Source organism: Oryctolagus cuniculus, chromosome 8, assembly GCF_051225735.1.
Source record: "Oryctolagus cuniculus isolate XC-2025 breed Fujian yellow rabbit chromosome 8, ASM5122573v1, whole genome shotgun sequence".
NCBI lineage: Eukaryota > Metazoa > Chordata > Mammalia > Lagomorpha > Leporidae > Oryctolagus > Oryctolagus cuniculus.
The window spans coordinates 24,669,530-24,682,859 of record NC_142874.1 but is presented as its reverse complement, the minus strand read 5'-3'; the positions used below and the strand labels follow the sequence as shown (position 1 = coordinate 24,682,859).

The window sequence follows — 13,330 nt, the reverse complement described above, 5'->3', positions numbered from 1 at the left end:
CCTCCCTAACCTTGCTGGGAAAAGAGCATCGTGTTGGCATCAAAAGGCCAGGTGTGGAATTCATCCTGCCTCTGACACACTGCACCTCCCTGGGGGAGCCAGGTTGTCTCCAGGCTGGAGCTCAGTCCTCTCTTTGAGGTTATAAAGGAATGCCTACCTGCAGGGTGGAAGGCCAGTCACAAACAAAGAACATGAGCATGCTTTGTCTCTGTTTTGGCTTTTGCATTTTGTTTTTTAAAAAGTGCCCCCACGCCCGTTGAGTCTCAACTGCTCCACTTCTGATCCAGCTTCCTGCTCATGTGCCTGGGAAAGCAGCGGAGGCTGGCCCAACTCTCTGGGCCCCTGCACCCATGGGACACCTGGAAGAAGCTCCTGGCTCCTGGCTTCAGATCAGCTCAGTTCTGGCCATTGCAGCCAACAGATGGAAGATTCCCTCTCTCTCTCTCTCTCTGCCTCTGCCTCTCTCTGTAACTCTGTCTTTCAAATAAATAAATAAATAAATAATGTCCCAAAGAGAATTGACATAGTCCTTATTTTGTGGCCCATAGTCATCTGAGAAAAAACTTTCCCATCCATTTGTCTCAAGATGTTGCTAGGGTTTCTTATCTGCGTCCCCTGGCTCCACGCGGAGCCTTTCCCCGGTAGCCATCTTCGTAATATAAGGTACGTCCTTTCTTGCACTTTCTGTATATCCAACTACCTTTAGGTAGGTCCTTAAAAATACATATGAAGAGTCTTCACAAAGTTCATGGAAAATGTGCATTGTGGGGGCCGGCGCAGTGACGTAGCTGGTAAAGCCATCACCTGCAGTGCCAGTAACACATGGACACCGGTTCAAGTCCCGGCTGCTCCTCTTCTGATCCAGCTCTCTGCTGCAGCCTGGGAAAGCAGTAGAAGACGGCCCAGGTCCTTGGGCCCCTGCACCCACATGGGAGACCCAGAAGAAGCTCCTGGCTCCTGGCTTCGATCAGCGCAGCTCCGGCCATTGCGGCCATCTTGGGAGTGAACCAGCAGCTGGAAGACCTCTCTCTCTCTCTCTCTCTCTCTCTGCCTCTCCTTCTCTCTCTGTGTAACTCTGACTTTCAAATAAATAAATAAATCTTAAAAAGGAAGAAAATGTGCATTGTGAAAAAAGTGTGTGCAGTGGGGGTTTTGGCAGCGTGGGGAGGCGGTGATTTGGGTGGTGGTTGGAAGTGGGCTTCGGGCAGCATGGGCGGGGCTGCGGGGTGGTGCAGGCCCACCTCGGCTCCTCCCTGCTAACTACCTCCTCGCCTGCCTCATCTTGAACATTCATTCTTCCTGCGTCAGCTGGCTCTGATTCTCTGAGAGCGATTTTACAGCTCCATCCAGGATGGGCAATTGGTAGTCAAGCAAATTCTATCCTGTCTCCCTTCCCTGCGTGAGGGGAGAGAAGTAACGAGTTTGCCTCCACATGCGATTCCTTCCAGCTTTCCTTTATCCCGTGTAAATTTATACTTCGTGACTTTTTTTTAACTGGTTATAACTTCTGCCTGAGTTAAATTTTTGTCGCATTTCTTTTTATCTGTAAGGAGTCATGATTCAATCTAATTTGAAAGTTATGACTTTTACAAACTTTTACTCTACTATTGTGCTTCTGTGACTCTCTTTCTCCCTACACATAAACCAAAATTTTTGTTTCCTTTTTTTTCACTTTTGCTACTCTGTAGGATTTCATGTAATATAAACTGTGGATTTTACTTTTCCATCCCTTCTAGTGATGGCTTCAGCTCCTTACTATCAAACAACACACAATGCACACACACACACACACACATGCACACAAGAGAGAAAACAAATGTAAAATTGTAAGACTTTTTCTGGAGCATGAGACCGAGCCCTACACAGAGCCTCAAATGCAGGTGCTGGGTGCATTCAGGTCCCAGTCTCCCAAGCCCCTCCCCTTAGCCTAAAGAGTCCTGGCTCTGCTCTTAGGGTTGCAAATTGACCACTCACTAATGAACTCACTGAACTGGGGGAAGGGTGCAGCCAGCCCTACCGGGTCCCTAATCATGGACCCATGAGGTCAATGATCTCTCACAGGGGTGACATCTTGATGCTCCACCTTGTCTCGAGGGGTTTCTTTTCCAGGAACTCTAGGCCCAGAGCAAAGGCAACTCCCGTCTGCACTGAGACCCCAGACTGACTGAAGCCCATTTTGCTGTCATCAAATTCCCCAAAGAATATGGCATCACTGACCAATGAAAGGAAAGCCATGAGCACCACTGGCCAATCAGGGACGAGGACACACACCGGACATTCGCGTCTACAAGGACCTTTCCCTCTAACCTTTGGGGACCCCAGGAATTAAGCCACAGCTGCCGTCTCCTGGTCTGCGCTCTGTGTGAACGCCTCCTTTCTTGCGCCATCCTGGTGTCAGTGATGGGCGTTCCATGCGTCAGGTGAGCAGGCCCAGGTTTAGGGGTGTTCTATCTCAAGCACACATCCAGCCAGCGTTGTCAAAAGACAAAATTACAAACGTTTCAGTTTAGATCTCAATGGGCTTTTATTTGCAGTTTTAGAACCGGGCAAAAATTCATCCCCATGAAACAGCATAGGTGATGCAGTGAGCAGAGGTTGTCTTCCCAGACAGAAGGGCTGGAGAGCGCAGAAGCCAAGAACGAAGAACTCATTGGCCACTTGAAGTTACTTGTGAGACAGCGACAGGGAGACAGACTAGCAAAAACTAACCGATTGGCCAGCATCAGGTGACTTCGTGTTACTCTTTTGTAAGGATTAAAACAGGCAGCTTCATCGTCAGGACGGTTGAAACTGGATTGTTTGGGAAATTTGGTTGTCCTGACATTCTCTCTCTCTCTCTCTCTCTCTCTCTCTCTCAAGGTCAGTAGCAGCTCTGTTTCTCTTTGTTCACGTGAAACTTCAGCATGAAGAACCCATCTGGGTTTCTAGTTTGCTGGATTGCAGGATCTTAGTCCAAAACAATGGGCGCCAGTGATTTTTGTTCAACAGTGTTAACACCAGACTGACAGATGGGACAAAGTCGAGGGCTGAGAAGCGTCCTCCTGGCCCACGCACCGTCACTCAGCTGCCACCCACGGGCTTGTTTGACTCAGTGGGGCAAGGACAGTCGTTCCAGCGAATGGCGGTGATGCGCTGTGCACCCCAGTCCCACCACACAGCAGACTTTCACCTCTCTGACACCGTGCATAAAGTTCACGCAAAGTACACAGCAGAGCTGTCTGTGAAAGGCAAAAGCGGTACAGCTGCAGGCCAGTGTTTCCCGAGCAGGACACAGGAGCCAGGGACCTTGCATATCTGGGACTGGCATGCTGGGTGTGGCATCTGCACGTATTATTCCACACAGAAGCCCCAGGTGATCCTCAGGAGGCTGAGTGCTGCCAACTCCACCCGAGGGCGCCAGGACTCTCACTTTCTCAGGTTCTCGCCAGAGTTGTATTCAACTTCCCAATTCTTCCCAGGGACAGACGGAGGAGAATTGACAGTAAATGGGACTTTCCTCTCTGCTGTGGCCCAGGAGTGCAGTGGAGGATGGCCCAGGTCCTCCTCCTCAACACCTTAATTTCCAAGCAAAGCATCACAAATTCAGAAACAGGAAAAACTGGGAATTTACCCTCTGCCTCTATCTCTCTACGGTTCAATGACATAGCATTCAGTGTACTACTTTTGGTAATTGGGAACTTAGTATCAAAATGTTTCTGACAGGTAATAGGGTTTGCTTGGCACAGCAAAGCAAAGAATGAAGGCTTATTTTTCATGTAAGTATATTTGTCTTTCATCGACAGTAAAAGGACAACAAAACTTTATGCCCTGAGCTGCGTCCATCTCAGTCTTGGCTGTGACTGAGTCGATGCTGTGGACTGACCCTGAATTTTCGTTCTGCCTCCCTTCCACAGCTAAACATCTATGAAGTCACTTCTCACACTCCCTGGCCGCTAGGCTCCCAGATACAGTTGAGGCTCCACAGGTCAAGGGCATCTGTATGAGAGTTAAACTTGGAGCTGAGCTGAGAGGGAAGAAAGACACTCGTTCCGCTGGTAGAGTCCGCAGCTGAGACATGGCAGAGAGCTAGAGCTGGAGCGGAGGCGGAGCAGCCAGGACTTGAACAAGTTCTCCAACGTGGGTTGCTAGCATTGCAGATGGCAGCTTAACACACTGCACCGAAACGCCAGCCCCGATTTCTAACATTTTTGCACCAAAATCACTTATTGCATTTTCCAGGAACTCTCTGAGTACCCTCGTAGCCCCATCCTGTGGTGTGGCTGTGAGAGTCATTTCCAGAAGCTACGTGGGATTTTCTTCTGTGAATCGTTTACCACGACTCTATTTCTAAAGATCCCTTTCCACTTGGATTTTGCTTCCTACAATTGAACCTCAACTGATTCAAGCCCCAGGAAAGAGGATGCCGTTTTGGCATAGCAAGGTGGGAAGACAGTGGGTAGCACAAACAAGCAGGTGTTGGGTTTTTTTTTTTTTTTTTTTTTTTTTTTTTGGCTGCCTTGATCCCTCATCCATAGCAGGGTGGGAAGCGGGGGTGAGTGTGAAGATTGGATGCACACTTTGGAGACGAGACCCCCGTTCATGCACCGTGACCCTGAGGGGAGAGGTGAGGGAGGGCTCTCCTCCAGCCTCAGTGGAAGGGCTTCCAGGTCACAACGTGGAGCCCTTGTCCAGTGTCCCCTGCGGTTTGGGAATGACATGGCTGGCTGTGTCAGGGGACTTCCGTGGGCAGAGACCGCAGATGCCTCCGCTGTGCAGGAGGGACAGTGAAGGGGCGGTGGCTGCACAGGGCCCACCGGGACTCTGGGAGTTGACTGGTGCGAGTGCAGTCGGGGGGCTCCTCGGAGCCCTGAAACTGGAGCATGCATTTGGGCAGCAGTTGTCACAGGTGTCACAGATGCTGTCCGATAAGGCTACCTGGAGGTGGCGGGGACTTCAGTGGAAGGAGACCAGAAGTCTACTGTCAGGTGCTTGGAGACCGTGGGCGGAGTCAGAGGCACTCAGCCAGGAGACAGATACAGCTGAGGCACCAAGGGGACTGCAGGTGGCAGGCGGAGGCGGGGCTGGGCACTGCCTGTCAAATGGAACCTTGCCTGTCAAAAGACCTTCAATGCTCTTCTCTCCTCTTCCTCCCCCTTTGCCATGCCTGCAGACCCACAATGCTGCAGCTGGAGGGTGCAAATGTCAACGGAAAGACAGGAAAGCCGATCTGTGCCCTGTCCCTCCGAAGGGCTGGAATCCAGAGGCTTGAGGGAGGAAGCCTTAATCAACAGCGCCCTCTTCCCCCCACTCTAATCACTACAGTGAGGCTCATCATCAGGGATCTGCTCCCCGTGAGTGGACACAGCCATCACCCGTTGGTCAGCAACCATAGCCCGTACAACACTGTGTGATCCAAACAGGGTTTGCCTCCCCAGCTCATACAAATATTTAAACGCCAAAACTATGTCAGTGGCACTGAGTGTGGAGGCTTAATCCAATTCTGGTGTCTAGAAACCGAGCGGTTCCATTCCCATGATCGGGTCACAGTACTTCACAAACAGAGACCTCATGGACAAGCATTCCCTGCCTCCCTCTGCTTTCTGGCCGGCCACGTGGTCATCTTTCTGCACACAGATCTGCCGTGACCACCCTCATCAGATGCCAGCCCAATAGGGTCACCTGACCTTAGACCGCGAGCCTCCAAAACCACGAGTTGAAATAAATCTTCCTTTCTAAGTAGGTCCTTGTGGGTATTTAATTACAGCAATGGAAGCTAATGCAACACCAAGAGTGAACTCTCCTGAAGATTATGGGCTCTGGGCAGTACTGATGGACATTATGCATGGGGACAAATAACCCCTGCTGGTGAGGGCTGCTGAACCTGTGTGGGGCAGGAGAGGTACAGGCACTCTCTACACTTTCTGCTCAATGTTGCTGCAAAGCCAAAACTGCTGGGGTGGGCATGGTGGCACAGCCGGTTAAGTCACCACTTGTGATGTGCTCATTCCATACTGGAGTGCCGGTTAGCGTCCTGGCTCCTCTGCTTCTCAGCCGGCTCCCTGCTAATGTGCCTGGGAGGCAGCTGACAATGGTTCAAATGCTTGGGCTCCTGCCACCCATGTGGGAGACCCAGATGGCGTTCTGGGCTCCTGGTTTCAGCCTGGTCCAGCCCTTGCTCTTATGGGCGTCTGGGGAATGAACTAGTAGATGGCAGATTTTACTATGTGTTGTGTTCACATACACTGTCCTGGTTTTCAAGTAGATGAAAATAAAGAAACATTTTTAAAAGCTAAAACTACTGTAAGAATAAGTTTATTTTTTTAATTACCAAGAGAATGATGGACTTTGATGTGGACTTCACCCACAGGCCGCAGAACCCCCAGCAGAGCGAGTCCGGGAGCAGCAGGAGACCAGGCATGAGGTCCTTTGAATCATCCCTGGGGAATCCTGGTCTCTCTGCAGAGTGCCCAGGGCAGTGGCCCTGGTCTCTGCCGCCGGCCCAGGGGCCTCCTCTCACCTGAGAGGGGCTGGGCCGGGAGCTCAGCACAGTTTAGGGAGGTTTTTATTTCCCAAGGAACAGAGCGTGGAATGCATCGTTGTGAGCAAGGAAGGGCCCCGGCTCCTGGCGGGGAGAGGGTGTGATTTCCAAGATTGCCAGGCGCAGAGGCCAGCTCAGGAGGCTGCCTGGCCTGCAGAGAGAGAGGGAGGTGACCGTCCGTGCCAGCCCCGGCTCCAGTTTGCCCTCTCCCTCGCTGCTCCCTGGGTTCCGGAGCAGCACAGCCTTCACCTGCCCCTCCCCAGCCCAGGTCTCCCCATCCTGAACCCAGCCCAGCCACTTCACACCGCTCCCAGCATCCCGGCCCCCGCCCGGTACTGTCCCAGGGGCTGGCCCTGCCTGCTCTCCAAAGACCTGCTGACAGCAGCGTGCAGAGAAGGCAGGCCTGATTCTGCGGACCCCAGGGATGGTCCCTCTCCACTGGCATCTGCAGCCAGTGCCTCTGTCCCCTGCCTCGTTTCCACCCACGCCTGCACCCAGCCCCCACTCACCTCTGCAGAGGAAGATCAATAGGACTGTGAACACCAGACCCTTGTTCAGGATGAAGCCACATGCCAGTACAGTGGCCGGCATCCACAGGCCTGCGAGGGCAAAGGCAACAGTGGGCTCTGTGAGTCTGACACTCCTGAATCCACGCAGGGGTCTCTGCTGAATACCCTGCTCCGAGGCCTGCCTGCGCCCTGCCTCCCCTCTGGGAGGGCGGCCTCACCGGGCTGTAGATAAGGCCTTGACCTTTCCCCTGACCCTCAACCTCTGCTCTCGGCCCCTCAGGAATCTAATGGGCCTCTGACATGCCCCTGCCCTGTGCCTCCCAACTCAGCTACCGCGTTACTCTGCACTGAGCCCCACTCTTCCCCCGAGGGTCTGGGGCCGGCCCTTCGTGTCACATTGCCCACAGCACAGAGGACATGACCACACAGCCCTCAAGGGCCCTGCAGCCCGAATGCCTCATCCCGCACTTTTTTTTTTTTTTTTTGACAGGCAGAGTGGACAGTGAGAGAGAGAGACAGAGAGAAAGGTCTTCCTTTGCCGTTGGTTCACCCTCCAATGGCCGCCGCGGCCGGTGCGCTGCGGCCGGCGCACCGCGCTGATCCGAAGCCAGGAGCCAGGTACTTATCCTGGTCTCCCATGGGGTGCAGGGCCCAAGCACTTGGGCCATCCTCCACTGCACTCCCTGGCCACAGCAGAGAGCTGGCCTGGAAGAGGGACAACCAGGACAGAATCCGGCGCCCCGACCGGGACTAGAACCCGGGGTGCCGGCGCCGCAAGGTGGAGGATTAGCCTAGTGAGCCCGGCACTGGCCATGCCTCATCCCGCTTTGAACGTCTCAATCTCTCCCTCCCTGCAGCCGCCGCTGTGCAGCGTCCCCAACACCTGCCCCCACCTCCCCACCGTGGCCCACCATGCACCCCCTCACCTACACTTCATAACTCCCACCACCTTCAGTGTCTCTCACTCTTGGGAGCGTCCTCAGCTCTGGCTGTCTCTGTGCCACTTTGGCACTTGGAGCCATGCCACGGGCAGGACTCCCCTCGGTCCCCTTTCTCAACTCGTTGCTCAGATCCCATTGGGCTGCGTTTCCTGGGCCTGGTGCCTCCTCACCAGGGGCCCACAAGCCCTGTAGGACCTTAGCACCTTTCCTCTGGGGCCACTGGCTGGGAATCCTGCTGCCTTGACGCCGTAACATCCGGGGCTTGGCTGGGAGCTTTGGGATGGAGCTAGAAGCGAAGTTCATTCTGCCAGCTAGGGCTCAGTGGACAGTCCTCCACGGGGTCCAGCCTGGCTCTCTGGGGTCACAACTGAGGTGTGACCCTGGAGCCCCAGCTGGCTCCAAAGAGCTCCTCTGCTCTGCTCTGGCCTCCGAGCAGCAACCCTCATTCAGGGCCAACATATGGCAAACCCAGAAGACATTTTAGGGTTGGTGGAGTTTAGGAAGCCCTGTGTTCTGGAAGACACCAAAGGTCTTAGGGGTCTTTATGGTGTCCAATAGCGCTTCACCAAGGCGGGACCTGCACCCTGAGCTCCCCAGGCTGTTGACAACCCAGCTGACCTAATCTAGGCTGCAGAGGGACCACCAAGGCTTTCAGAACCACTTTTCTTCTTCAGCCTGGGAAGTTCTCTCCCAAGTTCACAGCCATGACACCATATTGTGTTTGGGGAAGAAAGGTTTACAGTTGTAGGTCAAGGACAGGAGTGTTCAACACCACCCAGTTCAACCTCCCTAGGAACAGTGTAGACAGGAAATGTCCAAGGTCACACAATGGACAGCAGCAAAGCCAGCCCCAGGGCCACGGTCTCCCGACCCCCATGCCTCTGTGTGTCCTTGGCATCTTGCTGGTATCAGCCTCAGAGCCTCCTCCAGGGCCCTGCCCGGTGAACCTGACCTAGTTTCTCAGCTCTCAGCGCACTGCAGTCAAGCTGGCCCACTCTCCGTGCCTACACCACACCCCCTGTCTGTTTCTGTACATCATGGAGCGTGTCCGCCAGGCTCAGCACCTCCCTCTTCCTGCCCTCTGCAACCCACTTCCTCTCCCCAAAATCCCTTCCTGCGCTGCTGACCGTGGAGTTGGGTGGACAGCATCCACTCCAAATGTCATTGCATTATGTAGGTGTCTTTCTGTAGTCAGCACTGTCATGATCTCCTCTACCTGGAGGAGGGAAGGAGAACAAAGGGGCGCCATGGTCCAGGCAGCAATGTCCTCGGTCCAGCCCAGAAAGAAGACTTCTCTATCTTAGCCTAACTCCGGAGACAGTCCCCAGCCGCCCGCTGGTCTCGGTGATCTCCGCAAGTGCTCTTTAGCAAAGATCAGATTCTTGTTTCTCTAGTGAGACGAGGACATCCCCAGGCAGAAACAACCTGTACTTGATGCCACTGCCCTGGCCACTTTAGCACAAGCTTTTCTCAACTACTGGACAGGAAGGAGAGATGCGAAGCTATCAAACACCACTGCATGTTATTTGTGGTATGATGAAATTAAGTTTATCCAGGGTTGAGCTTGATACGGTTCCTTTTTTTTTTTTTTTTTTTTTTTTTGACAGGCAGAGTGGACAGTGAGAGAGAGAGACAGAGAGAAAGGTCTTCCTTTGCTGTTGGTTCACCCTCCAATGGCCGCTGCGGCCGGTGCGCTGTGGCCGGTGCACCGCGCTGATCCGATGGCAGGAGCCAGGTGCTTCTCCTGGTCTCCCATGGGGTGCAGGGCCCAAGCACCTGGGTCATCCTCCACTGCACTCCCTGGCCACAGCAGAGAGCTGGCCTGGAAGAGGGGCAACCGGGACAGAATCCGGCACCCCGACCGGGACTAGAACCCGGTGTGCCGGCACCACAAGGCAGAGGATTAGCCCAGTGAGCCACGGCACGGGCCTTGATATGGTTCTTACTTAATAGCGTGGCTCAGTCATTCTCAATTATTTCTCTTGGTGTCCTCATTAAGACTCAAGTTAAAGACCTGCATGGAAAGGGAATGATGGATTCAGTGCAAGTAGACCTAAGCCATCAACTGGTGCCCGATGTGAGCCAACTGTGCCAAGTGGAAGATCAAGGTCCTTGATTTTTCTGAACCCAATAAACACAGAGGATCTCAAAATGCTGGAGCCATCAAATGTTCCCATGGGAAGCCCAACTGACAGGAGTGACTGGGGCCTGGGGAAGGATTAGGTACTTGCCCAAGGTCACCAAATATTTTCAGGATAGAGAAGCATCTAGAATCCAGAACCCTGGGCTTCCTGCAATATTCATCCCTCCTCTGTAGAGGGCTACATTTTAGTACTTCCACAGCGTACAGGCACTGAGACCAAATTCACCTGGCGTTCCTGAGCCTAGGGCCATGGAGCCAAGGGTGATGGAACTGAGAGCATAAATGACCCATCCTAGCCTGCTGCTTACTGGGCACTGCTGGGTGCTTCTCAGGTACTGGGAATGGTTTGATTCCATTACCCAGGTTGCCTACAGCATTGTCCCTTTGCTTGCCCCAGCCCTGTCCTGCGACTCGTGTATGCTGCTTACAACACGTCCAGGCTCACAGAAGTGCCCCACAGTCATGGTCATGGCCATGGGGGTCCCTCAAACTCACCATCCCCAGACGGGAAGGTTACTGTGCAGCTCGGGGCACAAGCGCGGGGCTCCATGCTCCCAGCGCGTCCCCCTGTGCGGGCAGCCAGCTTTTCAGCAGGAGGAGGGGGAACTGCCAGTGCCCGCACCAACGGGAAGCTCCTCAAGGTCAACACAAGGCCTTCACTGTGCTCTCCAATGTCCGTCCCTGGCCTACTATGTCGCAAATCCCTGGAGAAAGGAGACAGCATTCCACCTCCCGGCTGGGCCCATTTCACACAGCTGCACCTGGGACAATCAGGACAGATGGGCCTCTGTGTGAGCCCAGCTGCTCCCATCACCTGCTGAATGACTTAGGGCATGGCCTCACCTCTGGGGTCTTCCCACGTACAGGGGAGAGAGCAGCCAGGAGAGAGCAGCCCAGCTCCACTAGGCACTCAACGGGTCCCACTTGACCAGCTCCTCCAGCCGCTTCTCTGCCTCAGGGTGAGATGATTTTGGGCATCACCTCGTGTTACAGGTGAGAGAACAGGCATCCAGGGAGGAGCCAGACAGCAGAAGGCCCAGATGCCCTGACTGTGGGTCTAGAACTTTCCCCACCTCTCGGCCTCACCTCCCCAAGGCCAGGGGAAGTTCCAGACCATGAGAACACCGGCCCCTGGCGGGGGTCTCACCAGTGCTCACCTTGGCACTGCACTAGGCGAATCCGATGATACAGGACAACCACTTGTTGCGAGGAGAGGTAGATCACACACTGGTACAGCCCCACGTCCTGCCTCCGGAGATCTGTCATGGTGACCCTGAGGATGGCCTGGGTGGGGTAATCCTCCAGCAGGTACCTCCCAGCCTGGGCCCGGTTGTGATCCTCTTTCCTAGTCTCCGTGCGTACCAGGGTCTCCAGGGAGCCCCGGCTGCCCACCCGCTGCCAGGCCTTCAGGCTGGTGGCGTATTGCATGATGTTGTAAGGGCAGCTCACGGTCAGGTTGTCTCCTTCCACTAGACACTTCTGCTCCTCCTCCTGCTCCCCGCCTGCAGCTTGGGATCCTAGAATGAGGGGTAAAAACCCCTGACTGAGTCAGCGTCTTTCTTCTGCCACCCTCATCCCCAGGCACAGACCACACCGGACGCAAGATCACAGAGGAAGAGGAGAAGGGGCTCCACTGGGCATTCAGGAGGGACTGAGGATTCTGCAACTACTTTGCAATGGTTCAGCCAGTGTGAGTCTGTGTGAGTGTGCACGGGTATGTGCGTGTGTGTGTGTGTGTGTGTGTCCACGTGCACGGGAAAAAATGAAGCCAAATGTCACTCATGGTTGAGTGATTCTAGGCAAGGAGTTTATGGTGACTGTTCTTTCTACGTTTTGTACTTTGGAAAATTATCATAATGAAAATGTACAAAAGAGCACCAACAAACCAGTGTTGTGGTGCAGTGGGTTAAGCCACTGCCTGTGACACTGGCATCCCATAGGAGAGGCCGTTTCAAGTCCCAGCTGCTCCACTTCCTATCCAGCTCTCTGTTGTGGCCTGGGAAAGCAGCAGAAGATGGCCCAAGTCCTTGGGTCCCTGCACGTGCGTGGGAGACCTAGAGGAAGCTCCTGGCTCCTGGCTTCGGGCCAGCCCAGCCTCAGCCATTGCAGCCATTTGTGGAGTGAGGAGTGAAGATGGAAAATCTCTCCCTCCCTCCCCCTCCCCCTTCCAAATAAATAAACAAATCTTTTTTTAAAAGTTTAAAAAGAGCATCATCCATCACCATTTTCTATTCTATGGCTGCTCAGACAATGCCCCTTGCTGTCTGGCATCCAGTCTTTTACCAGAGTTCCTGGGGTCCCCAAAGTGACTGCTCTTCCTGCTCCTCTCCACCCATAGGCATCCCATTAGGCCCCAGAGGGAAGTCCCTTGAACCACTCCAACCTGCAATAATGACTTGTCCCTGGTGACCCAGGACACTGGGGATCACCTGCACCTGCTCACATCATCTGCACCATCGCCCGCCATCACTTTTATTAAGCATGCACTGTGTCCTAAACATTAACCAAGAGCTTTCCATCAGTCAGCTGCTGAATTCCTGGGGCACTCCTCTGAAGTAGGACCCACTTTCAAACGAACACTTAGGAATAGGCACTGTTCACAAAAGAGGAACGTGAGGCTCAGAGATGAGGGTCCCCTGTGCGGGGAGTGGCAGAGACAGATCTGCACCTGACTTGGGCTTCCACACCACTCCTCTGTGCCCTGCCAAGTGACTTTGCCTGCAGATTTGCCTCCCTGGGGCTCCTCATCCCTTTCTTGCTGTTTCCCTCTTCCTCTGCCCACAACAGAAGAGTCCTCTAAGGACGGACTTGGCCTTACACTTCATTGCACCTGTCCGGACAGCAGCACAGGGCCGGGGGCTGCTTGGTTGACTCCATGTGATTTTCTCAACTGCAAGACACACTAGACAAGAGGAAACTCCAGTTTCGGTGTCATCAGCCACTCCCTGCTACATCGGGGGACCAGTGCCACCGGTACCCATTCCCCACCTTCCTTTCCCCTCACTTGTCTCTAACACATACCCTGACCCCGGTCCAGTCTGTCCTGGAGAAATGAGAGAAGCCCTCCCTCCAGCTGTCTCCATCGGTCCCTCTCCCCAGCCTCCTCCCCACCTCTCCTTACCTGGGACACAGAGCAGCAGAAGCAGCAGCAGCCGCCGCCCCCAGAGCCCTGGCCCCTCCATCCCATCCCTCTCCCTGGATCCGCTGGCTGCCGGCTGGC

At 54.2% G+C, this 13,330-nt stretch overlaps 1 protein-coding gene across 1 annotated transcript; it reads right to left on the bottom strand.

Annotated features, from left to right (window-relative positions):
- Positions 1–6,258: 6,258 nt before the first annotated feature.
- LOC108175404 (triggering receptor expressed on myeloid cells 3) lies at positions 6,259–13,330 on the bottom strand. Its single transcript, XM_017345118.4, has 4 exons — positions 13,232–13,330; positions 11,268–11,627; positions 7,027–7,116; positions 6,259–6,668 (listed from the first exon to the last, which is right to left on the bottom strand). The coding sequence occupies exons 1-4, from the start codon at positions 13,290–13,292 to the stop codon at positions 6,652–6,654; spliced, it is 528 nt and encodes a 175-aa protein (XP_017200607.1). The 5' UTR covers positions 13,293–13,330; the 3' UTR covers positions 6,259–6,651.